Genomic DNA, 27,697 nt, shown 5'->3' with positions numbered 1-27,697 from the left:
AATTATTATTATTTTTATTTTTTTGGTCGCTAGAAAAGTCGCCGAATTTTGGCCAGAAAGTCGCGGTCGGAGGCATAAGACGGCAGCTGTTGGTTGCCGGTAGCGGATGGTGGTGGCTGCTGGTGGCAGTGAATTATTTGAGCCTTGTATTGGGCTTGGAAGTTGAGCCTTATAAAATAGGCTAAATTGGGCCAAAATAGGCCAAGACCCATGGACCATTGAATATGGTCTAACCCGAAATTAAGTGACCCGGATCTAATCCGGTGGGCTGGGTTGATTAATTTGGACCGAGTTTGAGGTCGAATTCGACCTGGTTGGCCTGGTCAGCTGAACGGTGTGGAGGAACCCGGTCTAACCCGCTAGTTTGGGTTGACAAATGTGGGTCTGTTTCCTTGGCGATCTAGATGGATAACGGGTTGGCCTGGTTGGCTGAACCGGGTGGAGGAACCGGGTCTAATGCCGCTGGTTCGGGTTGACAAACGTGGGCCGGTTTCTTTGGCAATCGGGATGGATAACGGGTTGAACCCGATCGGATGACCTGTAGGGCTGATGTGGCATTGTGATAGGTTGACATGTCGCAGGTAGCAACTAGAGGTGGGTGACATACACGCGCGGCATGGGGGCGGCGTGTGGGCGCTTGAATCATAGATCCAAAGAATTTATGATGGTACTGGGAGGTCCGATGGCGGAGATCGAGGCAGATCTGGAATCTTTGGCGCTGGATCTACTGATTGGCAGGGCCACAAATGCAATTCGCTGAACAAGACGAAGCGTGGGCACATGAGCCAGAAGGCTCGAAGTTGTGCTCGGTGCGTGGTGGCGCGTCTGTTAGATGGCTTATGACAGTGATCTCGGCGGCTCTAGACTGTGCGTCTCTTGATCTGTTGGCTGGTACAGAAACGGAGGCCATTGGCCGAGTATGGAGGCGTGTGACAACATGAGTAGTGTGCTTGAAGAGCACGTGGAGGCACGTGCGGCTGTCGTCAGCAGGGGATCTTCTCCAAATCATAAGATCTGTATCTTGCAGACCTTATTATGAGATTGTTTTTCTTGATGTGGCTGCAATGAAGCCATGGAAGAGACTGACAACAATTTTAAAGGCATAATGCGACGTTTGGACGATTGAAATTATGAGACAGTCGTAGAACATGTAAAAGACGCCTGGAAACGTCAATGATGTTTAGTGAATGCCACAAGAAAGTGGTTCTAATACCATGCCAAATATATTGGGAGAATATATTAAAAAAGTGGAAGAATTAGAGAGAGAGAGAGAGAGAGAGAGAGAGAGAGAGAGAGAGAGAGAGAGAGAGAGAGAGAGAGCATAAGCATATAAGGACTACATTGCATTGAGTAGTGTTGTATTGTATTATAAGAACCTCTGTTTATAAAGAGGCTATGAGTAGTGGATAAGAAACCCAAAACTAACACTAGAATACATTAGGAAGGAAATAATCATAGAAATGTAATAAATCTAATAAGGAATATAACTATATAAAGAATAAATATTCTAACAACCATTAAATTTGAGATACCATGATGATTTTAAAAGCTATATTACTTTTGGAAGGATAAGAGAAGAATATGAATCTTACATATAACCTTACTCTTATAATGAGTCTAATAGGAGTAACCTTAGGTCGGGCGAGTTTTGCCCAGCCAAGATCTAGACTTCACTTGTAAAGTTGAATATAAACAATTGGGTTAATTATCTTTTGCCCATATGAACTAGCACACATTTATAAGTTGTTCCATGAATTGACACTTGTCACACTCAACCGCATTGTGAGCTATCATTTTGTTACAAAAAACCTCGCTGTTAGGAAATATCGTTAAATCAGAAGAAATATTCCATCTTTAGACGTTAAAATTTGTTAAAGGAAATAAATACCCTCAAATAAAAAATATAAACATTAACATCTAAAAAACAAAATTCCAAAATTAAAAAAACTAATTAAAAAAATTAAGAATATTAAAAAAAAACTTAAACTTTTTTATTTTTATTTTTTTAATAAAAAAAATACATATTTGGAGTGGTTAAACCACCACAAGTGCTGGGTGGGGGTGGTGGCTAAACCACCCCCCATTGTGATTTAGGGGTGCCTGAGGTGGTCCAGCCACCACTCCTAACACCTGTGCGAACCACCTTCATAATATGTTCTTTTTTGGTATTTTAAAATTTTATTTATTTATTTATTTTAATTGTAAGGGTATTTCTATAAATTTAGTTTCTAAAATTAAGTTTTTTTTTTTTTTTTTTTTTTTTTTTTTTTTTTTTTCATTTTATGTTGTTTTAAAATCGATTTTGACTAATGGAATACAGGTTTTTGTAACAAAATTGTAGTTTAGTGCAGCTAATGTAATATGTGTCATTTTATGGGACAACTTATAAATGCATATTAGTTCATGGGAGCAAATGGAATTAACTCTTAATAATTTAATCAATACTTTAACATTTTTCTTTACGTGTGAGTTCAAATTTCACTCAATAATTAAGTAAGTCCAACACGTGAAATATATGATTAAATAAGAATTATAGAGACAAGATTCGAACTAAATACATTTACTCCAATCCCATATAATATCAATAGACTGAGAGAAAAATCTGCATGCAGCTTTCATGAGTCATGAGGTGGTATATTGATCCATTATGTTTATGGGTTTTTATTTTGAGTAATGCTAGAGGTACTAAATCTTTTTCTAAGAAATGAATACTAAGATGATGTGGAGTTTATATATTTAAGATGATCAAAACAATTAATAAAAAAAAAAAAAATACTACAAGTATCAATAAATAAAGTGATAATTGCACTACTGATCTATAGGGTATGCTATAATTACGAATTACTCCTTATGGTTTAAAAAGTTAATGGGAGGTCCTTGTGGTAAACTATAATTACAAATCAATCCCTAGAGTCAAATTCGGTTAAATGCCACGTCAGCGCCACATTAAATCAATAAGATGGTGACACGTGCTCATCTTAATAAAAATAAATAAATTTATTAAAATAAAAATAAATAAACATATATATTTTTTAAAAAAATTAAAATTAAAAAAAAAAGAAAAAGAAAAGAAGGAAGGGGTGGTCTAGCCACCCCCAACCAATGGGGGTGGCGCGCGGCCATCCCCAGCCTCTGGGGAGGCCGCGGCCACCCCCAAAGGTGGTCGAGGGTGGCCATCAGGCCACTCCTAGAAGGTTCAGGAAGCCACCCCCAGGCCACTGGTGGTGGCTGCGCGTCACTCTCGGCCACTCCTTCCATTTTTTTTTTTAAATAAGTTTATTTATTTATTAATAAATTTATATTTTTTCATTCAGATAGACACGCGTCGCTATCTTATTGGTTTGATGTGGCGCTGATGTAGCATTTAACAGAATCTGTCAAATTTTTTAGTAGAATTTGACTTCAGGGATCGATTTGTAATTATAGTTCACCACAAGAACTTTTCATAAACTTTTTAAACCATAAGGAGTGATTCGTAATTATGGCATACCCAGAGGATCAGTAGTGCAATTATCCCATAAATAAACTCCACATCATTTACTCTTTTATTTTCGGACATAAATTTCTTACAAATCGGTTTGTAGGAAATTTCATACAACCAATATATAAGATTGACATGTGTCCATTGGCATGTGAGAAACACATATTGTTTTAATAGCATGTGCTTCTCACACGCTTTTTTTAATAGCATTAATAAAAAAATATATGCTTCTCACATGTTTAAAGAACACATGTCACTCTTATATGTGGGTTGTATAAAATTTTTTACAAATCAATTTGTAAGAAATTTCCGTCCTTTATTTTCTTGGGAGTCTTGGTGGCTGCGTATATCTGAATTCCAAAAATTCTGTTAGTTCGTTTTTAAAGCTACGTCGTTTGGGCTGAAAAAAGGAAATTTTAATCTAAGCCGTAGATTTTAAATAACAGGAGATGGCCGGTTATTTCTCACAGGATGTAAGCCGGACCCCAAAGCGAAGGATCATCAACCCATGTAGAAAAACCTTTGTCTCTTGTGGAAATGCTCGAAAGTTCGAAACACAAACCACCCTCTCACCAAGATGGAAGAAGCAGAAGCAGAGCGCACATGGAACAGAGAAACAATCCCAAAGGTCCTCAGAATTGTGAGCACGAGACTGCCTCAGAGAGACCTCATCTCTCTCCTTCTGGTCAGTCCATGGCTTCACCGTACCCTTCTCTCCTATCCTTCTCTCTGGCTGGTAATGTTCTCGTCTTTAAGTCATCTCGTGTGATTTTTTATTGGGTATGAATGTTATATCGGTTTGCGTGATCTGGGTTTTCATTGTTCAGGTTCTTGATTTATGTGAGATGGGTAATGCCGGAAATCGGCTTGTAGCTGCTATTTCACTGGTTAGTAGAAGTTGAGATTGCAGAAAGTTAATACTTTTTTTTTAATGGATGATGGGCATTTTGTGATGAATGAAATAACAGAAGTATCGGGTAGGCCATTTCAATGTTAGAGTTTGCAAACATTCAGTATTGGATCATACGGCAGTCGTACTGTTGAAGTGATAGAATGGTGGTTAATTTATTTTGGGTGAATATAGAGGGTAATGGGTGTTGTCACTGAGGGGGATAGTTGTGCGATTGCCTTGCTGAGGTTATTGCAATTGTTGTTTAAAATTAAGGATGATTTTGTGATGGTTATTGTTTTTGTATTTCGTAGCCGAGATATCATCATGTGAAGCAGATAAAGCTTGAATTTGCTCAAGATATTGAGGATAAACATCTCGAACTCCTTAAAAGCAAGGTAACACATGCTGCCGTGGTTTGAATTTGTATCAAATTTCATTTGTTGAAAAACTTGAAAGGTTTTGACATTAAGGTGTGTGCGTTGCAATGTTGGGCACCAATAACCATATTACGTTCCTCATTACATAGATCTTGGTTGTGTCATCAGAAGCTATTTGTAACACATAACTACGTAAGTATAGCTGGCTGTTTGGAAGGATTTTTTGGGCACCAGACTTACGTTCTATTCATCAGTACCTCATCACATAGATTCTGGTCATATCATCAAAAAGTGTCTGTAACATAAGTATAGGTCACTATTTGGAAAGATCAACAGGTGAGGCGACAAGCAAGACCTTTGAGATGCAAACATCTAGGCCTGTTGCTTAAATCTTAAACTATCAATTTTCTAATTTTCAAAACAATAGATATTGGCAAGTAAAGAAGGTGATCTTACATTGGAAGCCATGTTTTTAGTCGCATTATGAGTTTGCTAGGTAGAGAGAGTAGAAAAAAGAAGAAGAAGGAAGCTTCTTGACTTACAAGTCCTATAATTCTTAACTTCTATCTTTGCATGCTAAAATATCTATAGTATTTTTTTATTGGTAAGTTACACTTGCACCCGGTAGGACTTGAACCCACGACCTCACCCTCCACCTTGTTACAAAGGGAGGAAGTATCATTTGACCTAAAGCTCATTGGCAAATATCTACAATTTTAAAACCCCAAGATTCCTAATCTATGGATTCTATTGGAAGTAATTTCGCTTAATTGAATAATGCCTTATGGGAAATTCTGACAAATATGCTTTTTAAATAGGGATAGATGCAAAACTAGTCCATGTGGTTGCATTGATTTGCAATTTAAAAAAAAAAGAAAAGAAAAAGAAAAAAAAGAAAAAAGTGGATTACAACCCCGTGTTAAGCACAAATGGAAAATAACTTCCCAGCCTGAATTTTCGTTTGAAATTTTGATGAAATCTGTCAGAGTGCCAGATCAATAATAATACGACACGTGTTCCCTATAATAAAAATATTAAAATATAAAAACCATAATCTCGTAAAAAATAAAAAACTAAATAAAAATATAAAAAAGAGATTCTGGGGGGGGGGGTAGTCAGGCCACCCACCCCCTTTGGCCATATTTTTTTTTCTTTTTATTTTTTAAATTTAAATTATATATATATATATATCTTTTATATTTTTTATTATAGGGGACACTTGTCATATTATTATTGGTGTTGGTGTGGCACTTTGACGATTTCCATTAAAATTTCAAAAGGAAGTTCGACTGGAGAGTTATTTGCCATTTATGCTTACGAGGAGTTTTAAGCACCTTTTTGAACCCTAGGAAGTTTATGGCAAATCGGAGCAACCACAAGGACTGATGTTGCATTTTTTTTTTCGTTTTAAATATATCATATGCTTTTGACTGGTGCTTTTCATAAGTTAAGATTCTATGGATTTTATTTTTTGGTAAGTTGTAACTTTTAAGATTTTATTGATGAAATTTTGAGGATTTTATAGTGCTCAGACTCTCTTCAAAACCTGGAGTCTTTGAATCTGAATGGCTGCCAAAAGATCTCTGATAAGGGAATTGAAGCTATAACCAGTGCCTGTCCTATACTGAAGATCTTCACTATCTATTGGAATGTCAGGTATTTTAATATTCACTAGACTGTAAATCGACATGAAATTTTCAAACCCTATTTTTAGATGTAAACTTTTCTCATTACTGATGAATTTAACTCCAGGATTACAGATATGGGTATGGAGCATCTGGTGAAGAACTGCAAACATGTAACCGATTTGAACTTAAGTGGTTGTAAGGTATTTCGTTGCCAGGTTTAATCCTACTGACTGAATTCTAAACTGTATGTAGTAGTACATGCACATGTACAAATAAAGAGAAAAATATAGGTGAAGATATATATTATTTACGTATGTATCTCTAGAGAACACTCGGTATCTTATGGCCCCAATTATAGGTTGGAAATTAGCATATATGTGCTGTATAATTATAAATTTGCCGTGACACATGGTTACTCTTGGTTTTGCATGTTTTACGAGAAAAAGGCCAGAGAGAAGCTTTTCACTTTTTCCAGCATGCATTGCAGTACTTTGTTGTTAGTACGAGTGACTGAAACCTCTAGAGTGCTTTGGCATTAATTTAAACCACTTGTCATATGCTATAATATAGCTTATTGTCAAGATTACGTAGGAGTGCTATGAAATCTTTACTCACGTTATGCCCTCCGTTGTAGGCAAAAGGAAAGCATGCAGGTGAGAGTCCTTTTTATTTCATTTTTATGATCTAATTTGTAACCAGAGAAACAATATGTGAAACATGACATGTCCATCTTTTGAATGTTTATGATTATATCTTGCATCCATTACTCAGTTGTTGAGTTTGAATATTTATCTTGAAGGATTGTCTTTCAACATGGTACTTTGATGTGCTTTGCAGAATATTTCAGACAAAAGTTTGCAATTAGTTGCTGAGAATTATCCGAAGTTAGAGTCGTTGAACCTGACTAGGTATGTGAAATTGGTCTATATATATAATATTGGATAATTGGAATACACTTATTTTTGGGAAATGAAAATAATTCATCTGCTACCATATCATGACATAGAATTCACAACAATCATTTCTTGATGGTATTGCTTTAGTCTATGATCCATCTGAAAAATGATAATTTGATAGCATATTTTACTGGCACAGAAGCTGGTCTGGATGGGTTAGTATTGTTTGCTAATTCTGTAAAGTATGCAATTCTTCATCTTGAAATATTCGCATTCTAGATGATGGTCAAGGGACATGGTGAATTTACTTGCCATGAGTAAAAAAACTTATGTTCGTGCTTGTGCTTACATTTCATAATTTGGCATACCTAGGTGCATCAAATTAACAGATCATGGATTGCTGCAGATAGTGTTCAAATGCTCCTTTCTCCAGAGTCTAAACTTATATGCCCTTTCTGGGTATGCAATTGATCCTTTGTATGTTAAATTTGAAATTAGTTCTTGCTGTGATTTGACTGGTTGCGTTGCCTCTTTTTTTTTTCTCTGCCCAAAGCTTCACAGATGAAGCTTACAAGAAAATCTCTCTTCTAGCCCATCTTAAGTTCTTAGACCTATGTGGTGCCCAGGTGAAATCTCAGATTTGTTGAACAACCATTTGCACACAGTTTACCAAACTGAGGATTGATACTAATCAGAAATGCTATTTTCAGAATCTATCAGATGAAGGACTTTCCTGTATGGCTAAATGCGCGAACCTTGTATCTCTCAATTTGACATGGTAACTAAAACTTTCCATATAGCTTTGAAGAAATGGAGATAGATTGATTGAGATTTTATAAACAGATATTGTCTTTTTTTCCTGATAGGTGCGTCCGAGTCACTGATGCTGGGGTCATAGCCATTGCACAGGGTTGCACCTCTCTAGAATTCCTTAGGTAATCCTGATAAGAGAATATTTAAAGACCTTGAATATCTTAGATTTCCCAGTGCATTCTTGACTTGAGCAGTTTTAACCTCTTGTCGTTTACTTAATTTTTTTTTACATAAGAAACTTTTCTATGTTCTTGTCTCAAGATGATGATGTTTGATTGTCTTCTATTAGTTAGCTATTTTCGAACTCATAAAATCACTTCTGGTTTCATTAATTTTTTTTTTTTTTACATAAGAAACTTGTCTATGTTCTTGTCTGAAGATGATGATGTTTGATTGTCTTCTATTAGTTAGCTATTTACGAACTCATAAAATCACTTCTGGTTTCATAAAACCTCTTCAAATAGCTGGTTTACCCATAACTTTGAGATGATGCTATTTATAAGCTGAGCTGAGCCTGAGAAGGTCATATTGCATTGAGACTACAAATAAGCAAGCCCTCATGACAACCTCGCACTGGGTTTACTGGTTGTTTTGCTGATTTAATTATCAAGCTCAGAAACCGGATAAGATGAGCTTGAGCCCAAGCTAAGTTGGGCTTGGCCATGCGCTCATGAGCCCACCCTATATGCATTTGTATAGTTCTTGTTTTCTTTTCTTTTTTTCAAATGCTTTTTACCCTGATATTTACATGCAAGTTAATATATTTATGGCTGGATAAGCTCGCTCTACATCCTTCTCTTCCACCTAGATCTTGGGCTTGACATCAAACTTGGGCTTCAAGCTTGAGCTGATCAGGTAATGCAAGAAAACCCAACTCAGCTCCAGCTTCATATCCTACTGACCAATCGGGACCAGAAAACTCAAGGATTGAGCTCTTCTCAGCTTGTTTGCATCCCTAGTCGCATTCAACTGAGCTAGAACATTGCTCCTGATCCATTGAGCCTTGATTGTAGAGCATTATAAAGCTTTTAAACGGCCCATGGGCCATCCCATACCCTTGTGATGACCCCTTAAGGAATGTTGTGACCTTATGCCTATTAGTTGTTTTTCTTGCAATGGTTTCTATAGCTGATGTCATGAAAGAATGTTATGCAGCTTGTTTGGAATAATTGGGGTGACTGATGAATGTCTGGAGGCCCTCTCAAGGTCATGCTCAAACACCATCACAACCCTTGATGTGAATGGATGTATTGGCATTAAGGTAATTACCCTTTCTGTCTGTGTTATCTTTGTTTTTTGAATAGTAAATTATAGTCATTTACTGGATTGGCGTTTGTGATTGTATGCTTTTTTCCCTCATAGAGACGGAGTCGTGATGAATTGCTTCATTTGTTCCCATATCTGAAGTGCTTCAAAGTGCACAGCTAACGTGTGGTCTATGGAAATTTGCAAAGAACTGGATCATCTCCTTGCAGACAAGGTATTGTGCCTGCTTAGTTTCCAAATTGCCTGAAGTAAATAAACAAACACCACTGATAAGTATAATAAAAACAATCTATCCCTAGCTGCTCTGTCTTTGTGCTGTATTTGAACTTCATTTTATCTTCATGAGGTCCTCCCATTTATGATTACCGTTTGTAGTGACTTCATCTAAATGATAAATATTTACAATCAAATTCTATGAGAAAGGAAATAGATTGGTTTTAATCTTAAGTGGTTTACTGATGCCCACATAATTCGTCATCTTCACTTATTGTTGTTATCTGAACTGAAAGAGCAAGGAGGTAAAACCAAATGTTAAATCCCATGTATTCCTGATACCTTTTTTTTTTTTTTTTTTTTTTTTTTAAAAAAAAGTAATGTATTATGATGCGATTGACAGAACACAGTAAACTCCAGGCCCTAGATTTATAAATGATTACCAAGTCATCACTTCTTATTGAAGGGAAAAATAGTGATTACTTTTTTTTTTTTTTTGATAGGAAAAAAATAGTGATTACTTATGTTCTGCTTTTCCAACAATAATTTGAAAGAAATGGAAATTGGCTATTTTTTGAATGTCATGAAAGTGGTAAATTCCAATTTTTCTATTTTTTTCTGGTCCTTCGTCTGAGTAGACCTATATCCACGCTTAAGGAAAGTTTCTTAACAAACTCCAGGGAAACATTTTCGATGAGAAATTTCTGTTCTTGTGAACATGCTAGAAGGAGGTGAATGCTTAATTTTGGTAGTTTTATTAATATTTTGGTAAAGTACCTTCAGTTGATTGATTGTTTATACATGCTTCTGACTTCATATCTGTCTGAGCACTTAAAATTGTCCACTGGATGGGACGTATATATATCAAGTTCAAGTAGACAAAGGGCCACTTAACTCCACGAGGGGTTAACCTATAATCCTTTGAGGTTTATTAGGGAATTATGAAGCTGGTCAAAAGTGTTTTAAGACATTCAGTCTATGTTCAGTTTGGTTCCTAGTGAAAGGATCCTTGTCAAAAGGCACTGCATATCTTTGGTCAATGTTTGAGCCATAGTGCTTTCATATTGACAGATTGGACATAATGCTTTGTTGTCTGGCTAAACTCAAATTGATCATGAGTTCATTTAATTCTTCTGAGTTTGCTCTATGTTTGTCTTAGGTTAGAGGATAGATGTAGGGGAATTGGGGTTCATTTTTATCAGTGGGAAATAAATGAAGGGCAGAGAATTTTGTAGAAACAGGTGGGACTTCATGCATGCTGCCTGAATACATGCAGAAGCATAGGGATTCATTTTTTCGGTTCCCTCGCAAAATATTACTTAATAATGTATCCGTGTGATGTTACCCATCGATTACGCATTTGAAATTGTTTCTTTGCTACACCAATGAAGGCACAAGACTGTTCTTTTATGGTTGAAAATATTGTTATATAGACAAGCAAAAATTGGAAGCTTGGACGCATGTTCTTTTTTCTGTTGTGGTCCAGGAACAAACTATGCATCAGCCTCTTAAATGTTTGTCGTAGATTCTTAATAATGAATGTCTGACATTTATTCCAAAAAAATGGTGAATATTTGAGATGCTGACAACTTCTGAACTATGTTTCCAACAGGTTCCTATAAAAGAAAATGAACTTCTTGCGACTGTACATATATGAAGGCATTACTTCTTATAGATACATGTGACTGCATGAAGTATTTATGTGGTAATGGGATTTATGACAACTAATTCAGAAGAGTAGCAGCACAGCAGAGAAAACTGTTATGATTTTCATGATATCACCACCATAACTAGATTGGAGATTTTGTGGGGGGGACATTTCCTGCTTTTTCACAAGGAGCCTGATCGTTTATTTATGAGTTAGAAAAATATGTTGTTAGAACAGGAGACGATGATCCATAGTGGCCAGAGCCTTATTTACTATAATGTATTTATTGTTGGTGTTATTGTTATCGTCATTACTAGTAGACATAACCGAGTAGTTCAATTGGCTAGGGACCACGCTTCATGAAGCAGTGGTCACTAGTTCGAAAACTAATGATCCTTGGACTAAATAAGGGATAGAAGATAAGATCACATGCTAATCTCAAGTGAGTGCCTTCGGTTAGGTGAGTTTTATAAATGATCTTTTACAATCACTTGTTCAAATTCTTTTAAATTTGGACAAATAATTGTAGACGATCTTGATCCTATTGTTACATTAGTGGTATACTGGTACAGGAATAAGATGGGAGATAAGTATGCGGCGTTAACTTACAAGAGGGTAATTTAAAAAGGAAAACCCAGCAAAATTAGTCTCTTCTTTTTGCTTTTTCTGCAAACCATCATACTCGATGCATGCCCACCATCTTGGAAGGTAAGCATATGTGATATGTCAAAAGCATGGATGAAGAGCAAACTTTGACCGTCCATCCATAACACGACTCCTGCTAGAATCGCCTTTACCCATGCACTTCATTGAAAATATGCGAATAAGGTTAGATGAAGGTAAATAAATAGGGTAATGATATTTGTATATCAATTGGGTGTACACAAATCATATGCACTGGGTGTACTCAATTTTGGTGTACAAATAGCATTACTCAGGTAAATAAAGCCCCGGATTCGGATGGGTTCAGTGCGGGCTTTTTTGGAAAAGGCCCGGAGCATTGTGGGGCATCTTGTGGTTTTGGTTTTCAAATCTTTTCAGTTCTGGAAAATTGCTTGGGAAGGTAAACTCCACTGCCATTGTTCTAATTTTTTTAGTTTTGTACTTTTATTTAATTCTTTTTATTTTGTTATTTTTTTTAATTTTTTTTTTAAATATTTATTTTGAGAGTATTTTCATCATTTAACGTCTAAAAAAAATAAAATAAAGAAGAAGCACATTTCATCATTTTTTTTTTAAACAAAATTTCTTAATTGTTAGTTATTCTAACAAAAATGAATAAATGCAAAATCAATTTACGTGGTTGACTTAAATTACGAATAACTCATTGTCGTATAAAAATAATTCAAACGTCCTTGAGGTAGGCCAAAATAATAATTTAGCACCTGCAGTTCAATTTCATTAAAACTCTTTACAAATTTTGTTAGTTTTCCACGTTAGTACCAATAGAATAATGATATATGTCACTTTTAATAAAAAAAATTATATAAATATATAAAACTTATGTATATTAAAAAAATGACATGTGTCATCATTCAATTGGAGATGACGTGACATACTAATGAAATCTTTAAGTGTTTTGACAAAATTTGACTGCAGTAACTAAATTATTATTTTGACCAACCCTTAAGTTTCTCTGAATTACTTTTAATAATTTAGCTAACCACAAGGACTGATTTATAATTTAGCCAATCACAACGACCGAAAAGTTCATGTGAGAAACTTGTAAATTAGTAATTCATGAGAAAAATGTATTTAACCTAATTTTAATTCTTTCAAATATTATTCTATGTGTATGATCTCTTTGTACTTCCTTCGTAGCAAGGTGAAGGGTTAGGTCGTTCGGTTCAGGCTCACCAATAATTTTGTTTAAAAAAATAAAATAAAATATTATTCTCCGTGTTTCCCATCAAAGCACACTTTTTTTTTTCTTTTTTTTTTTTTAAAAGAAAAAAAAAAGAGTTTACATACTCAATTGACAATGTCTCTTTAAACTACTAAAAAATTATCATTGTCTTCTAAGGCCAGCAAAAATACAAAAATGACATTACAATTTTTTCAATAATACAAAAATACCCTTACAAATTAAAAAATAAAAAGGAAAAAAAAATTAATTTTTAATTATTTAAAAAGGCAAAAAATTTTATTTAAACAAAACAAAAAATTTAAAATTTACTTAAAAAAGCAAAAACAAAAAGTTTGTTTGTTAGTTTATTTTTTTATTTTTAATCTAGCCACCCTTAGTTTTAATGTATTTTTTTTAACTTATTTTTTTAAGGATAATTACACCACTGGTCCCTGGAGTTGATCAAAATTACGAATCACTCCTTAAACTCGTTTTTCATTCATCGAGTAAACAAAGTCCGTTAGTAGATTTCAATACAAATGACATTTAAAAGTTGATTCACCATTTATATGACATGATGGACTAACAAATTCTATTAACTTCGTAGACGAAAAACAGGTTTAAAGAGTGATTCGTAATTATTGTTTATCACAAAAACCCTTCAAGAACCTTTTTATACCAAAGAAAATAATTCGTAATTTAAGACAACCCTACTCTAGAGACTAGTGGTGCAATAATCACAATTTTTTAGTTTTTTGGTTTTTTTGGAATTTTTAGTATGTTTTTATTAAGGTAGTTTCGTAATCGAGAGATATTGACAATTTTTATTAATTTAGAAAAACATTGTCCAAATTGAAAGTTTTGAAAAGTCAACAATTGGGTGATAGTTTGAGAGTAAGTAAACTTAACCTTACATTTTTTTTATATTTTTTTATATTTATTTTTAAAATGCCATTGTAATTGAATCCCCGGAAACATGGGAAACCCAAGACGAAAGGAGCGCATACAGTTGCAGGCCACTCAATCACAGGATCATAAGTTATATATATATATATATATAGAGTTCTATTGGCGACGAAAAAGCAAACGCACTTGAACTCGGGAGTCGGGATAATAATAATTTTTCTATGAGACAAAGATTGGCATAATACAAGGCAGATCATAGCAAGGATCCCCACAAGGAGATGCCTGAGATCTACAATTCTTACAATAACTTAACTTTATCCAACAGCTTCTCTTGCCCTTTTTCCTGGTTATCTCCATTCCTGACCTACACCCATTGAGGTTGACATTAACACAATAACCATATAAAACTGTCCCAAAGTCAATATAGAAACACATTATGCATTCAAATCTTCATTGAAGCACCAGCCACCTGGCCCGTTTCTCCATCAAGGTTCACCCCAGAATCCACTGGGCAAATAACAGACTACACTACTTTGGGTAACAAGTATTTATAAAATTTACACAATTAGAAGCACCACAATCTGAGTTTCAACAGTTTGCGCAACTAGAAAGAATTCAAACTTAATGAAAAATGTTCATCCATGGATGACTGATTTGGTCAATCCTTCCATATAACTTCCTATTCCTATATTCCATAACTTTATGACAGAAATAGAGTACGAAGTGGTGCTTTTCTTAATACACCATATGATGTAGCATGTCAACTTACTAGGAGCAAGGCAAAATCCCTTGAAAGAGATTCTGAAAAGGTTACTCTCAAGTTCAGGAAACACATCCTTCAAGGAGAAACAACGGAAGAGGTGATTTTTTTTTTTTATGCGGGACAAATCAGTGATTTTTTTTTTCCGTTGTCTACATGTTACTTATAAAGTACTTGGTTAAAAAGGGAAAAATGTTTGTTGCATCTGATCTGTCCAGACACCAACTTCTCTTGGTTTGGCTTTGACTCACCAGACTCAAGACCACTAGTAGTAGAAACAATATGTACTACATGAGGATACAACACCATAATTGTGATTCTTAGTTTGAATAAAAGTTCTATTACTAATAAAAGAGAACAAAGAATATATACATGCGAATTCAATAATCAATCACAAATCCCAACAACAATAGAAGCCTAGTACTAATTTCAAGCTTTGGCAGCACTATCAACACATCAACCAAAAAAAAGAAAAAAAAAAGAATAATCTTGGAAGCAAGCAAACAAACAAATCAATCAGATAAAAGCAAAGATAATAATTGCTTACCCTGACTTGTCAACGTCTAGCTCTAGGCATGCAACGAAATTCAGCTAAAAGTGCTATATGATCAGAGGACCACTCTGGAGAAGGAAGTGCTGTGTCCTTCCTCAAGCTCTCCTCATCCAAGAGCTCCAGTAAGGATTCCACCGTCAAAGAGTCCGCTGAAATCACAGCATGTATAACTTAGCACATGAATGAGATTTAAAAAGAAATAATGAAACTACAGATAAAACAATATGGTGCACCAAAATTCACCTGTGTAAAATATATAATCTAGTGTGCCAATGAAATCTCTAGTGCAATTTGTAAATAAGGGTTCATTTGATGTGGGGTCCATTCTCCTCCGCTGTTCCAAACCATGGCCAACCCCCATTCTTGCAAAGGATGAGTAAGCACTAACCTGTAAAAACAAGACAGTCACAACAAGCCCTCGACCGTTGAAACAAAAAACACACATCAACCTCCTCCTCCCGCCTTTTCCCTTTTAAACAAAAATCTAGCGAAAAGAAGTTGCATCTATTGCGAGTATGCTCTAGAACCCATGCATAAGAAAGGATATATTATATTACGAGTGGCAACTGATGCACCAGCTTGCTGTTTGGACGCAAGATGCCAATGGGATCTGCCGCCAAGTCTGGATGCAAAGGATCCACCTTCCCCATAGCAAGAAGTGAATGAGCAGCACTGCAACAAAGTTCAGGCACTACCTTAATAAAGTAGACCAATACTCATAAAACATAACTTAAAAAGTCCTACATCAGTTGATTGAATTACTTATCAAAAAGGAAAAGGTCCTACATCAGCTGTAGTATACCTACTTAGAAAAAATAAGAAAATAGAAAGAAATATAAATGAACTAAAATAAGATCATAAAAGTGGACAGACCTTCCAGGAATTGAATTAAAATCCCCACAAACCAACATTGGAATGTCTGCACTAGCAGCTATTTTCTCCAATCCTTTCAGGAGAGTATGAACCTAATTTGACAAGCAATCACAAAAATAAATATGATTTTTCATGATTTGAAACAAGTACACGGCTGCACATAAAGATGAAACAAAAAGGTCTTACCTGCCAGATCTTTACATCCTTTAAATCTTGGTGAACGTTTACATGTGTATTTGCCTGTAGCCCAAAAGCAGTAAGAATGTGGTTAGAATATGCCATGAGAAGTGTGTGCAAGGTCAGGCAGGCATACAGAAGGAGAAGAGATAAAGGTGCATATCTCACTTACTAGGGGATTAAATATCATGTATTTACAGAAAGACTGAAACCTAGGACATTTAGGGCTTTGTTTCTTGATTTTAAAGGTTTTCTTTGGAATACAAAACAGAAAAAAGAAAAAATAAAAAAAAAGGAATAAATTAAATCTCCGCCTCCACATAACCTTGTATCCTTTAATCAACCTAATCAACAAAATGCAAAAGAAGTCACAGCCACACGTAAGGGAACAACTTGAAACATTAACAATAACTGAGAAAGATGCAAATACTTGGCCTGGCCTAAAGCAGGCCCCACTGCTACTAAACAGCCGACTACTGCTAACAGAAAAGCAGTTTGCCCATGCAGTGAGGAACGAATTTGTACACGCACACACAGAGGGAGAGAGAGAGAGAGAGAGAACAGGAATTCCTACCACACAAAGAAGCTGGCGTTTCCCAGGATTATCAGCTCCCAGATTGCTGAATTTTGCTTCCAGGACAACTATTAGTGCAACATTATCCTATTAATAAAAAGAAACCCACATAAGTATCGTTAGGCCAACATACATGCACAAATATCTGGGCATGAGACCCAGGAAAAAAATATAAATAAAAGCGCATCAAGCCACCTTATACAGTCGGTTTAGAGCAGTTTTCTTCTGAGCACTTGGTAGTTGACTATCAGTCCAAGACTGGGCAGCCTTATTAAATTCAACCTGCATGAAAGCATTCTGTTAAAATGTGGGAGAACTATATAGCGCTATAATACGAGCAAGACAATTCCAGACCTCATATTTTTTAACATGTGAAAATCTGTCTCTCCGAAAAAATGTTGCACAACCGTCAATTGTGTTGGTATTTCCACTATAAACCTGTAACCAAGAAGAACATAGATCAATAACATAACGTGTTTCAAAATACACCACCTAGAGGAACAAGAAAATTTCAAACTACCTCGCTCGTTTTTCTCTTATATAGACCAACATAACCATGTTTGTCCAGCTCAGGAGAAAAAAACTCGTCGTAGTGATCACTTTGAACCTGAAAAAAGGAAGAAGCTCTACATTAGTTTATACTAATACACGGTCCACAATCAGTTTACAAGTATAGCCCTAAAGCAAGAGATCTTTTTTCTCGGAGCTATAAATTTGCGAACAATGAGGGAACCAATTGAAAAGGAAATTCCTAATACAAAGTTCTACAGGCTCATGATTGTCATTGCTAGAGGTTTCATCGGAGGATTATGTCTTACTATCTCATGCAGCATTGGTGAAGTCAGAAGAATAAAGTAACAAAAGCAAATAAATCCTATGGAACAAGCATAAGCCACTTTAAAAATATTAAATAAAAGAAATAGTCCACATAAGATTAATCTTAATTAAAGGAAACCAACACCAATATCACTAAAAAAATATTATAACTACGTGTTCACCATTAACAAAAGTTTGGGTCTTTGAAAGGTCTTCGAAAATGGTCAGACTGGTAGAATTAGCTATCCAGGAAGAAATCCAGATGTTGTATCTAAAAGGGCAACATAGAGACCTTAAATCAGATCTTCCTACACCTACTATCGGTGATTTTAGGTTCCTTACACCTCCATTGAGTAAAACAACTTCCATAAAAACAATTATTTTAACCTGAAATTTCCAAAACTTGCTTAACATTGCTTCAGTAATCAGACCCTAATATAGTCATCAAACAATTCAAATTCTGCTTGCATACCTCCTGAAGACAAACAATATCTGCATGGTAGCCAACTATTTCTCTTAACAAATTTTGTCTGCGATATGGCCAGGAAAGAGCCCAAGAGGGGCAGTAACTGTATAATTCACTTGTTGCATACACATCAGACAAAATGTTGTAAGAGAGCACAGAAAAAGTTCCTGAGGTTGCAATACGGCCATCTGAATCTAGATGTCCCATCACATCAACTCCATTTACTGAGATTACACAGCGTGGACTAGGTGAGGGAGCTGGTATGACACGAGAAGTCAATATAGTGTTGACATGGCCCACAGGTAGTTTTGATTCAGCATCTACTACAACACATTCAAACTTCAGAACATGACCAATATCATCAGCTGTTGGTGTATATGTTTTAGCGCGTCCAACTTCAAACCAAGTTTCACCCCCACTCCTTTGTGTAACAGCAGCAGGATACAATGGTGTTGTACCATTCGTCAAGCTAGGATTTGCTGCAGAAGCAGATAAGTTTGCTGCAGATCCTGCACTGTTGAAGCGCCCAAATAACTCTTCCTCTTCATTTCCATTTTCATTTACAGCACTTGCAGCACGGTCATGTAGAACACGATGATGTTGCCATGCATCTGAGAAGCACTTAGGAGAACAATGGTAACTTTTGGCAACAGGTATTTTGGCCTTAACACAACCTAGGCACTGCAATGTAGCTTGCTCAGAAGGATGTACACTACAGACAGCAACTTTTTTATCACTTTGTATACGATACCTGCAAATGAACCCAAAAATAGGCAACGCGTAACAAGTCAAGAATTTTGGGCTGAACTCAATGTCTCAAACCATTCAGTAACCAAAATAACTAATACAGAACCACTTAAACAGACAATGGAATATATCAGGTAACAAAGAAAAAATTTGTTTTAACAAGAACTTGAAATGAAACATCTATTTCCTCTGATATTTATTGTACAATAACCCAGCACACAGCCGTAAACATTCCAATGAAGGAGCAAAACTTGTATAACTTACATCTTCAAAAGGTGCTAAACATCAGGCGTGGTCAAATGATTATGCTATGCTCATGATTTACATCAAAAGCATTTAATACATTCTCTGATGCCAAAGCTGCCAGTCATCTATGGACATTAGAAAGATGAAGTAGTATGCTGTACCAAATAATTTATGATTTCTTATCAACATTCCTTGTCTTTGTCACCTGTTAAGGATGTTTCTCTTGAATAACTAAATGAGGTGTGTATAATAACGAAATGATGTTTCATGATTTTCTTCTTCTAGCTAGGTGTTTTATCATGTATACTTTCTGTGTACTTGGGAGCGCCTTACGTTTTTAATGATATCAAAACCACTTATTAAAAAAAAAAAAAAAATCTCCATTCAAAGACTTCATAATTCATGACCTTGTTCAAGACATAGGTGCCCTAAATTTTCTTTCGGTTTAAGGTTTCTTTTGGGTTATTCACTAGAATTGTTTCATATGTGCTTCTAACAAACTGCCAACCATATAGCTTTTATTTTTCCTTTTTAAACAAGAACCCTCCAATAGTTGATGATAACGCACATATTTAGGACTCCAAGGTCCTAGAACTCACTTAGCTCCCTATATCTTCTCCCTTACTTGGGTAAACCGATATATTTTCTAAGTCTAACTGCCTTGTTAAACTCGCTAGCTAAACATTTTGTGTGTGTGTGTTTCAATAACCTCATTCCATGTACAGTTCCATTTTTTCTTCCACTTATAACCATAAAATTTATATATTTATCAACCCGGACCATTGTATAATGCAATTGTAGAAGTTTTAAGCTACCACGGGCAAATCCACATGGTCACTTCATGAGAACCACTGCATGCAAAATGATGAAGGTTAGGACATAATCTAAATCTCCCCTCCCAATACTCTGCTTTGGCGGGACCAAGATTGGGTAACGGCCATCAAATTAACAAATGTTTGACACTCTTATAATCCCACACTTCTTTCAAGTAAACGAAGGCTACTAAGTGTCCAAACCAGTGTGAAATATCGAGATGTTATGTTTCTTACCAATCAGGTAATTAAGAGTGTAGGCTTAGGGGTAACAATTTGTTTTCGCGTGTCAAGACACGAATATAAGACTATATAGGTTAATCATAACCCAATTCATTTAATTAAACGAGTCAAATCCCTCAACTCCAACCAACAAATTTCATTTTTGGTTCGCGGTTCGTATAAAAAATTGATATCCATTATGTCGCGTGTACGATCGTGTCGAGGTATATATATAAGACTATAAAGGTCAACTCTAACCCAATCCATTTAATTAAACATGTCAGATCTCTTAGCCCTAACACACTAATTTCATGTTGAGTTCGTATTAAGTTCGCGAGTGGTGTCAAAAATTGTCAACCTTAAAATCAGGAAGTAGCACAACCAATTAGGTATCCAGATATCTAAATATTATCATCCTCAAAGCTATTCATCCACTAAATAATTCTATGGCCATACACTACTTGAAAAATCATGTAAACAAGGTGCAATATTCAGTCTTCAATAAAATCTTCAATACATGAGTTTATTCTTTCATGGTGCAGCAAGTAGAGGCCATATCTAAACTTTATTACTCAATATAACATTTGATTGCCTTAATTCCTCTATGAGTTCAAATTCAGATTTTCTTCTTCTGCACAGAAATCACACCAACTCAATGGTTACCTACAAGGTATTTTTCATACCAAAATGACCAAAAACATGGATCCCTTTAATATGCAAAATGGAAACTGCTACAGAACAAAAGTGCAATTCATCTAATGTAATGCAATGAGAATACATTAACCTAGGGAATCTAAATGTTTTGATTTCATATTTTGGTATTGTTATTTAGATTAAACGCTAGTTTTTATCTTATGCTATGAGATCAGTTGTGTATTATCTTTTAATAAATATTTTTATGTCCAGATTTTCAAGCCTTATCAATGACTTAACCATGCAATAGAAAAACTTATCTATTATTTATTTCCGTCTCTCAACATACTATGTCACTCTAACAGTGTTGGTGCACAGCAACTACACACTCCATTACACAAAAAAGTTAGCCATGTAATAGCACAAGCTTAACTATGATTTGTTGCAATAGCATCAATAAATTATCTTTATCATTAACTTTCAAATTTAGGAATGAAATGTCCCAAAACACAACCTAAAATGCAGACTGCTAAGATCCACTAGCATTTTGGGGTACTCTTGATCCATACAAAATACATTTTAGAAAAGTAGCATATGCTTATCAATACAAATCTATTTAGGCAAATATTCCCCTGGACATAATGTGGAGTTCATTGTGCTTTTTCTCTTTAACATCAATCATCAAGGGAGATCCCATTTTCACCACAAGCCCTACTCAGCAATAAATTTACACCCCTTCTACGTTTGAATGGCTTAAATCAAGTATGAAAAGTACAAATTGTTCAACTGATGAAATTTATGGATAGATTTAATCCTTACTATCATGGATGGATTTCAGCCATATTAATATGTGGATTTGAAATGATTTGGTATAAGATGCTACTTCAAATTCAAACACAAGTATCTCTATTGGAACAAAATCCTGATAGCCGAAATCAATCATGGGTTGTTAAATTCATATCAATCAATTTATATTAGCAATGGTTCTCCAAATCCCTTGATTTGAAGAACAATTGCAGGAAAAATTCAAAGAAACGAATAAGCAAAAGGCGAGGAAAGAAAATTTCTGCATTTTAGTACAACCCCAACACTACATATTTGCAACAAAACCTTCATACAGATACACAATTGAAGCCCACGAAGACTGCATAACAACTATGATCAATTCCATGCACCAACCAGTATTATCTCAATCACATACAATAAAGTTAAAGTATTTAATAGAGTAAAACATAGCTCAAAAGCCCAAAGATGACCCAAAAGTCAAAAGCGCCCACAAGCGAAAACAAACACAAATTCAACAACAGGAGCAAAGAAACGGTGGGACTAGGTAGCACTTACCACTTGTACCTCAAGAAATGGCCATCGAGCGGGGCGGACTCGGGCACATCGTCGGTGGTGACGATCTTTTCAGGACGACGGAGGAGAACGTAGGGCGTGAGCTCGCAGCCTACAATGGGGATATCAGAAGGAAGGTGCACCCGCAGCACACTCAGCATGCTTTTCTTCTTCTTCTTCTTTGTATTTTCTTCTTGTTTCACTCAGAAATCGTCACAGCTCTGTAACCCTATCAACGCCAATCGAACACAGAGACAGAAGAGACAAGTTCGGAAGCTTCCTCGGGACGACCACACGTGCGGAAGAGGGCGGAACCGTGGCGGATCCGCCATTTACTTGACCCGAATACTCGCCAGCCTTGCCGGAACCCTAATCGAACCCCAGAAAACCACCAAATTATACGGAAACAGCCTTGGATCTTGCTCGAAGAGAGAGGGATTTCAGGTCTCAGAGAGAGAGAAATTGCTAGGTTTCGCGCAGTGATTGAAGTGGATCGATTGGGTGCAGACAGATTGAAGATTACAGAAAGAGGGAGAGAGAGGAACTTCAGGTTTTAGGTATAGGGATCGAAAATTAGGGTTTTACAGAGGAAGTGAGAAAAGCAATCTCGGTCTGTGCTCCCATTTGAGAGAGAGAGATTACGGGATTTATATTAATACGTGACTTCGTTTTCTCTTTTTATTTTTTATTTTTCTTTTTTATTTTTCCTGTTTGTGTGTTTTGCCCTTTTCGGGTTTGGTTTTTCCACGGCTCTCTCTTTCTCTTTATCTCATTTTTGTGTTAATAGTTTCTTTTTTCTTTTCCTTTTTATTCCTTGAAATATTAGTGGAAATTGAAAACCCAGATGTCCAATAAAAAAGGAATAAAATGGAATTTAGGAGCAAAGTACAACGCGACAATGATTGCTTAAAAAAAAAAAAAAAAAAAACTAATTTGCATGCTTTTGTTTTGTTTTCGTTTGTCAAAATTTGAAATATATATTTCAACCAATAGGAAAAAGTCTAGAGCGGAGAAAACTCTAAAACTTAAACAAGAGATTAAATTTCTATAAAGCAATAGCAAAATGCTCTAAATTACAATATTATGAATAGAAAATGTTAGATTTACAACATCAACACAACAAGTGCACAACACCCCCTCACATGAGGGTGGGCCCCACACACTGGAGCCCACCCTCATGTGAAGGGGGTGTTGTGTATTTGTTGTGATCGTATAGTGCAGAAATCAAATCTCTATCATGAATACTTTCGGTGATTTCTTCGATACGCTATCCATTATTTGTTAAAACATGGTTTCATTACCTATATATATATATATATATATATATATATATATATATATATATAATTTGAATATATTTACATTTTATTTTCAAAATTTTCTTTTATTTGAGTAAATAATCCTATATTTGAATCCATAACATTTATCTTATGCATTTATAGATTGAGAAAGAGTTGTGATGCACATCTTATTTATGTCATTCTCTTATCTTCTCATTTTTAAAAATTATCATTAGATCTTATATGAGGGATCCTCATAGATCCACCTATTCAATAGTAATTTTTAAAAGTGGGAAGATAAGAGAAGAATATGAGGAGAAAATAAATCATTTCTCAGTGAGAAAGACATGTCAATTTAGTAGACTGTTATACAGCTGTCATACTATTAGGATGACGTAACAGTGAAAATTAGCAGTTAATTTAATTTTTTTTTTTTACAATTCATTGATAATCCAAAAGCTGATTTTCACGATTACTTCATCCTAATTGTATAACAATCTATATTTCAAAACGTCTAAGCAATACATTTTTTTTTTCTTCGGATAATTTAAATTGGAGTATATATTTTTCTATTAAATAGGGAAAACTACAATTTACCCCCCCAAAGTTTACACCAATTTACAATCTTGGTACCAATGTTTCGATTGCGTCAATTGCACTCCAGAAAGTTTCAAAAATTTACAATCCACCCCCTTCTGTCCAATTGTGCCGTCTAAAGAGACGGAAGTGACCCACGTGCCATGTACGTGCCTTTTTTAGACAAATGTGGACAAAAATGCCCTCATTTGAACGGCACCGTTTTGTCCAAAAAAAACCCCAAAAAATTCAAAATGCTTGACGCCTCCCAAACCGTAGGATATGAACCTGGGGCCTACATCATTAGAAGCCAAGTGTACCTGTTGGTTTTGGGAAGCAAAATAGTCTCCATTAATCTCAAGTGAAGACATAGCAGCTTCTTAAATAATCCAAATATCGCATAATCTTTTTGAATGCTGAAGACCAAAAATCCCATCACAAACGAACGAAACTTCTCTATTTGCTCTCTTCTATCTATGTGCTGCACTACTCTATCTTCCCTATCTTTTACTTCTTTGGTTGTATTAGGCAAACAGAAATGATGGTAATTACCGTACTCCTATTAGCTCTTCAATTTCTTACTGGCTTCCTTCATATATTCTTTCATTTTCCCACCAAGAAGTTGTTTGCATGGTTGAAACACAGTACTCCACCCAACAAAAATCCTTCGGTTATTTCCACCACGTCTTTAAACTCCCACAACAAGGTTGAGCTCTAGAAGATATTCGCCACCTTCGACAAAAAGGGCGACGGATTCATAACAAAGCAGGAGCTGAGAGAGTCGTTGAAGAAATCACTCTGTTCTCCCCTGTTCTACACAACATAAACAGAGGAGGAGAGAGAAAGAGGATAATGCATGTGTTTTACGTCTTGGTTGTCACCCAAAGTGCACTAGCAAAATGATTTATCATTTATATCTAAAGCAAGCCTCAAGTCCAAGAGAAACTGAGAATAAACTTGGTAGGGATGGACTTCAACGAAGGCAACGCACAAAGGGTCCTGCTGAGCCATAGGCCCGAATGGTTGGACGTTACTCCGCCAAGGTTGTGATTCAATGGTCGTCAACTCCAGCGTTTGATTTATCAGCAAGTCTTGTGGATCCACACGTAAAAGTTTTATAACTTTTACATGTACCTTCAAAGGATACACCACAAGGGCTCGTCACTGCTATTCATTGCAGCACACCCAGCAAAGATCCAGTGATTGTACTTCGAATTCCATCACTATATTTACCGACAGTACTGCCACCAATATCTGAACATTTGTCAGGAACAACAATATTTCCCCAAAGTACCTTCTTTTAAATGAATTAGGAAGACAAGTTTTTTTTCTTACGAATACTGCAACTGGTGGAGCAAGGGAACGAGCCGAGTGATTGCACTGAGAGCAAGTATCGGCTATGTTCAGAGACGACGACGACGTGGCTTTACTTCTTTATAAAATTTACCCAAGAAACGCTGCGTTTTAAATAAGGACATTTTTGTCAACTTTAGTCTAAAAACGCACGTGCTGCGCACGTGTTTGAGTTTTCGTCAATTGAGACGGCACAATTGGACGGAAGGGGGTGGATTGCAAATTTTTGAAACTTTCTGAGGTGCAATTGACGCAATCGAAACATTGGTACTAGAATTGCAAATTGGTGTAAACTTCAGGGGGTAAATTGTAGTTTTCCCTATTAAATATCTCTATTCTCTGACCTTACCGCTAGGCTAAAACATCCTAAATACATCAGAAATACCTATAAATACTAATAATTTAAAAATGCAAAAATAAGAGAAAAATAACAACAATCATGGAACCGCTGCAATATCTCACTAACAGCAGTGGTCAACTACCGGCCTCCACCCTTTATCACTAGTCAACTAATTGTTGGTGTAGGTTCGCCGAGAGTTTGCCCCAGCCGCTCCTTCCAATGGCGCGTGGAGAACTCCCTTCAAGTACATTTTCTTAATTTTCTGGTTACCTATTTCTTGTTTGTGGATCAACATTGCTGATCCGACCGACGTGCTTGGTTGGATTGCTATTGGTATTGATCCAACAATTTTTTTTTTTAAATAAAAATCAACCATTGGATATATAGAACCCACATCACACGTAGGAAAATAGATCTAATGATTAGTTTGAAAAAAAAAAAGTTGTTAGAATTGTACAATAGTGTATAGAAGTTGTAAGTGTAGAGTAATTCTATTAGTACATTAAGTGTCCATAAATAAAATGAGGTAGCTTTTAAAATCACCATGAATCATTTTTTGATGGACACTTTTTTTTTTTTTTTCTTAACAGAAACTCAATCTTCATTCAATATCAATTAGAGTCTAGGGATAATAAATTCCCTAGTAACAACATGAGCGATATTCTGCGAAATATCCTCTAACTAAGTAGCATTAACATTATTAAAAGCTGCATTCCTTGCTAGTCCATGTGCCGCCAAATTTGCTTGCCTTGAAGCGAAGCGGAACTGTGAAAAACGACATTGTTGCATGCTCCATATAATACTCTCAATAGAATGTCTAGCTCTAGATAAGTAGGGAGGGGGAGAGTTGATTTCCCTCACTATTTCCTTTGCATCGCCCTCTAAAATGATCACCTCGAAAAAACCTCATTCAATTCAATGCAGAATTGAATTGCAAATAAAGCAGCCATTGCTTCGGCTAAAGATGGATCAATTCTTAAATTTTTTGCAATGCATCTCGCCCCCAAAACTGCACCTTCATTATCCCGCACTATATTTCCAATCCTATTCGCCCTTCTTTGATGTCAAGTGATGCATCCCAATTACATTTTGTTGGGTGGTCCCTCCTACGTGGGGGACCAACCCTTGAGCCAAAAGAAACAGAGGCTGCGCCTTTGTTTCTGTTGGTCAGGAACAGGTCACGCACAATGCGTGACCTGTGTCCAAATGAAAAAAAAAAAAAAAAAAAGGAGAAAAGAAAGGAAGGCTGGCTGGTTTTACAGCCGTGTGAGGGAGAAAAGAAATAAGAGTTTTGGAGGGAGTGAGCTTCGTCCAAAAACAGAGAGGGAGGAGAGAAAAATGTGGTTTTTCACATAGCCATTTCCATCAGAGATTGGAGGGTCATCTATGGTCCGATCTTGATGAAATTTTAGTATGTTGTTCCTGACGACGAGGGCTACGCATTGACTGGTGTCGATCGTTGGACTTCCTCTCCAGTTGCTCGGTTGTTCATCCCCACTTGGTGAGACCTTTCTTTGATGTTGTTGGAATCCACTTTATAGTGATGAATTTATGTTTTAATCCAAGAATGTGTGTATTCTTGATGTGGTGATAACCTCTAGATATTGTTCTAGAGAAGACAATTTGTAAGCCCATTATTGTTGATAGTGGAAATTTTAACTAGACTAGGTCCCGTGGTTTTTCCCTTCACACCGGAGGGTTTACCACGTAAAAAATTTTGGTGTCTTGCTTGTGGTGGTTGCTGGATTTATTTTTCTGCATTGTTCTTGTGTGAGTTGATATTTTGGTGCTAGCTAGATTGACTATTTAATTTGCACAAAGAGGGGTAGATATTTTCCGCTGCGATTTTGTTATTGACATTCACCCAACAAGGTGGTATCAGAGCTTTGGTTGTGAAATTGCTGTGTAAATTAAATGGAGGAGTCATCTAATAGCATGGTCAAACTCACAGCTTCCAATTATTCA

General features: G+C 35.9%; 2 protein-coding genes across 2 annotated transcripts; one reads left to right on the top strand and one right to left on the bottom strand.

Moving 5' to 3' along the window:
- The first annotated feature begins 3,968 nt into the window (after positions 1–3,968).
- LOC133873500 (F-box protein At3g58530) lies at positions 3,969–11,512 on the top strand. The gene is made up of 13 exons (XM_062311205.1): positions 3,969–4,217; positions 4,309–4,368; positions 4,685–4,768; positions 6,276–6,406; positions 6,503–6,578; positions 7,216–7,286; positions 7,647–7,733; positions 7,828–7,900; positions 7,985–8,052; positions 8,141–8,209; positions 9,243–9,348; positions 9,450–9,567; positions 11,179–11,512. The coding sequence occupies exons 1-12, from the start codon at positions 4,059–4,061 to the stop codon at positions 9,513–9,515; spliced, it is 1,050 nt and encodes a 349-aa protein (XP_062167189.1). The 5' UTR covers positions 3,969–4,058; the 3' UTR covers positions 9,516–9,567; positions 11,179–11,512.
- A 2,653-nt stretch (positions 11,513–14,165) lies between these two features.
- LOC133872739 (carbon catabolite repressor protein 4 homolog 1) lies at positions 14,166–22,822 on the bottom strand. The gene is made up of 12 exons (XM_062310331.1): positions 22,187–22,822; positions 18,192–18,936; positions 17,424–17,510; positions 17,258–17,341; positions 17,099–17,185; positions 16,904–16,990; positions 16,339–16,392; positions 16,153–16,244; positions 15,837–15,951; positions 15,523–15,667; positions 15,274–15,428; positions 14,166–14,330 (listed from the first exon to the last, which is right to left on the bottom strand). Exons 1-11 carry the CDS (start codon positions 22,342–22,344, stop codon positions 15,283–15,285), a joined length of 1,800 nt encoding a protein of 599 aa, XP_062166315.1. The 5' UTR covers positions 22,345–22,822; the 3' UTR covers positions 14,166–14,330; positions 15,274–15,282.
- Positions 22,823–27,697: the final 4,875 nt, after the last annotated feature.

Source organism: Alnus glutinosa, chromosome 7 (assembly GCF_958979055.1).
Source record: "Alnus glutinosa chromosome 7, dhAlnGlut1.1, whole genome shotgun sequence".
NCBI lineage: Eukaryota > Viridiplantae > Streptophyta > Magnoliopsida > Fagales > Betulaceae > Alnus > Alnus glutinosa.
Note: the sequence above shows the minus strand (reverse complement) of the source record. Positions and strands in the feature narration are given on the sequence as shown.

Bases quoted from the DNA above. Each gene is read 5' to 3' on its own strand.
- LOC133872739 (XM_062310331.1), bottom strand. From the start codon at position 22,344: ATGCTGAGTGTGCTGCGGGTGCACCTTCCTTCTGATATCCCCATTGTA. The intron at 17,511-18,191 runs GTATGCAAGCAG...TCCTTTTTTCAG, and splicing joins ATATTGTTTGTCTTCAGGAG to GTTCAAAGTGATCACTACGA. The intron at 15,668-15,836 runs GTAATATAATAT...TTGTTTTTACAG, and splicing joins TGGTGCATCAGTTGCCACTC to GTTAGTGCTTACTCATCCTT.
- LOC133873500 (XM_062311205.1), top strand. From the start codon at position 4,059: ATGGAAGAAGCAGAAGCAGAGCGCACATGGAACAGAGAAACAATCCCA. The intron at 6,579-7,215 runs GTATTTCGTTGC...TGTGCTTTGCAG, and splicing joins TGAACTTAAGTGGTTGTAAG to AATATTTCAGACAAAAGTTT. The intron at 7,734-7,827 runs GTATGCAATTGA...CTCTGCCCAAAG, and splicing joins AACTTATATGCCCTTTCTGG to CTTCACAGATGAAGCTTACA.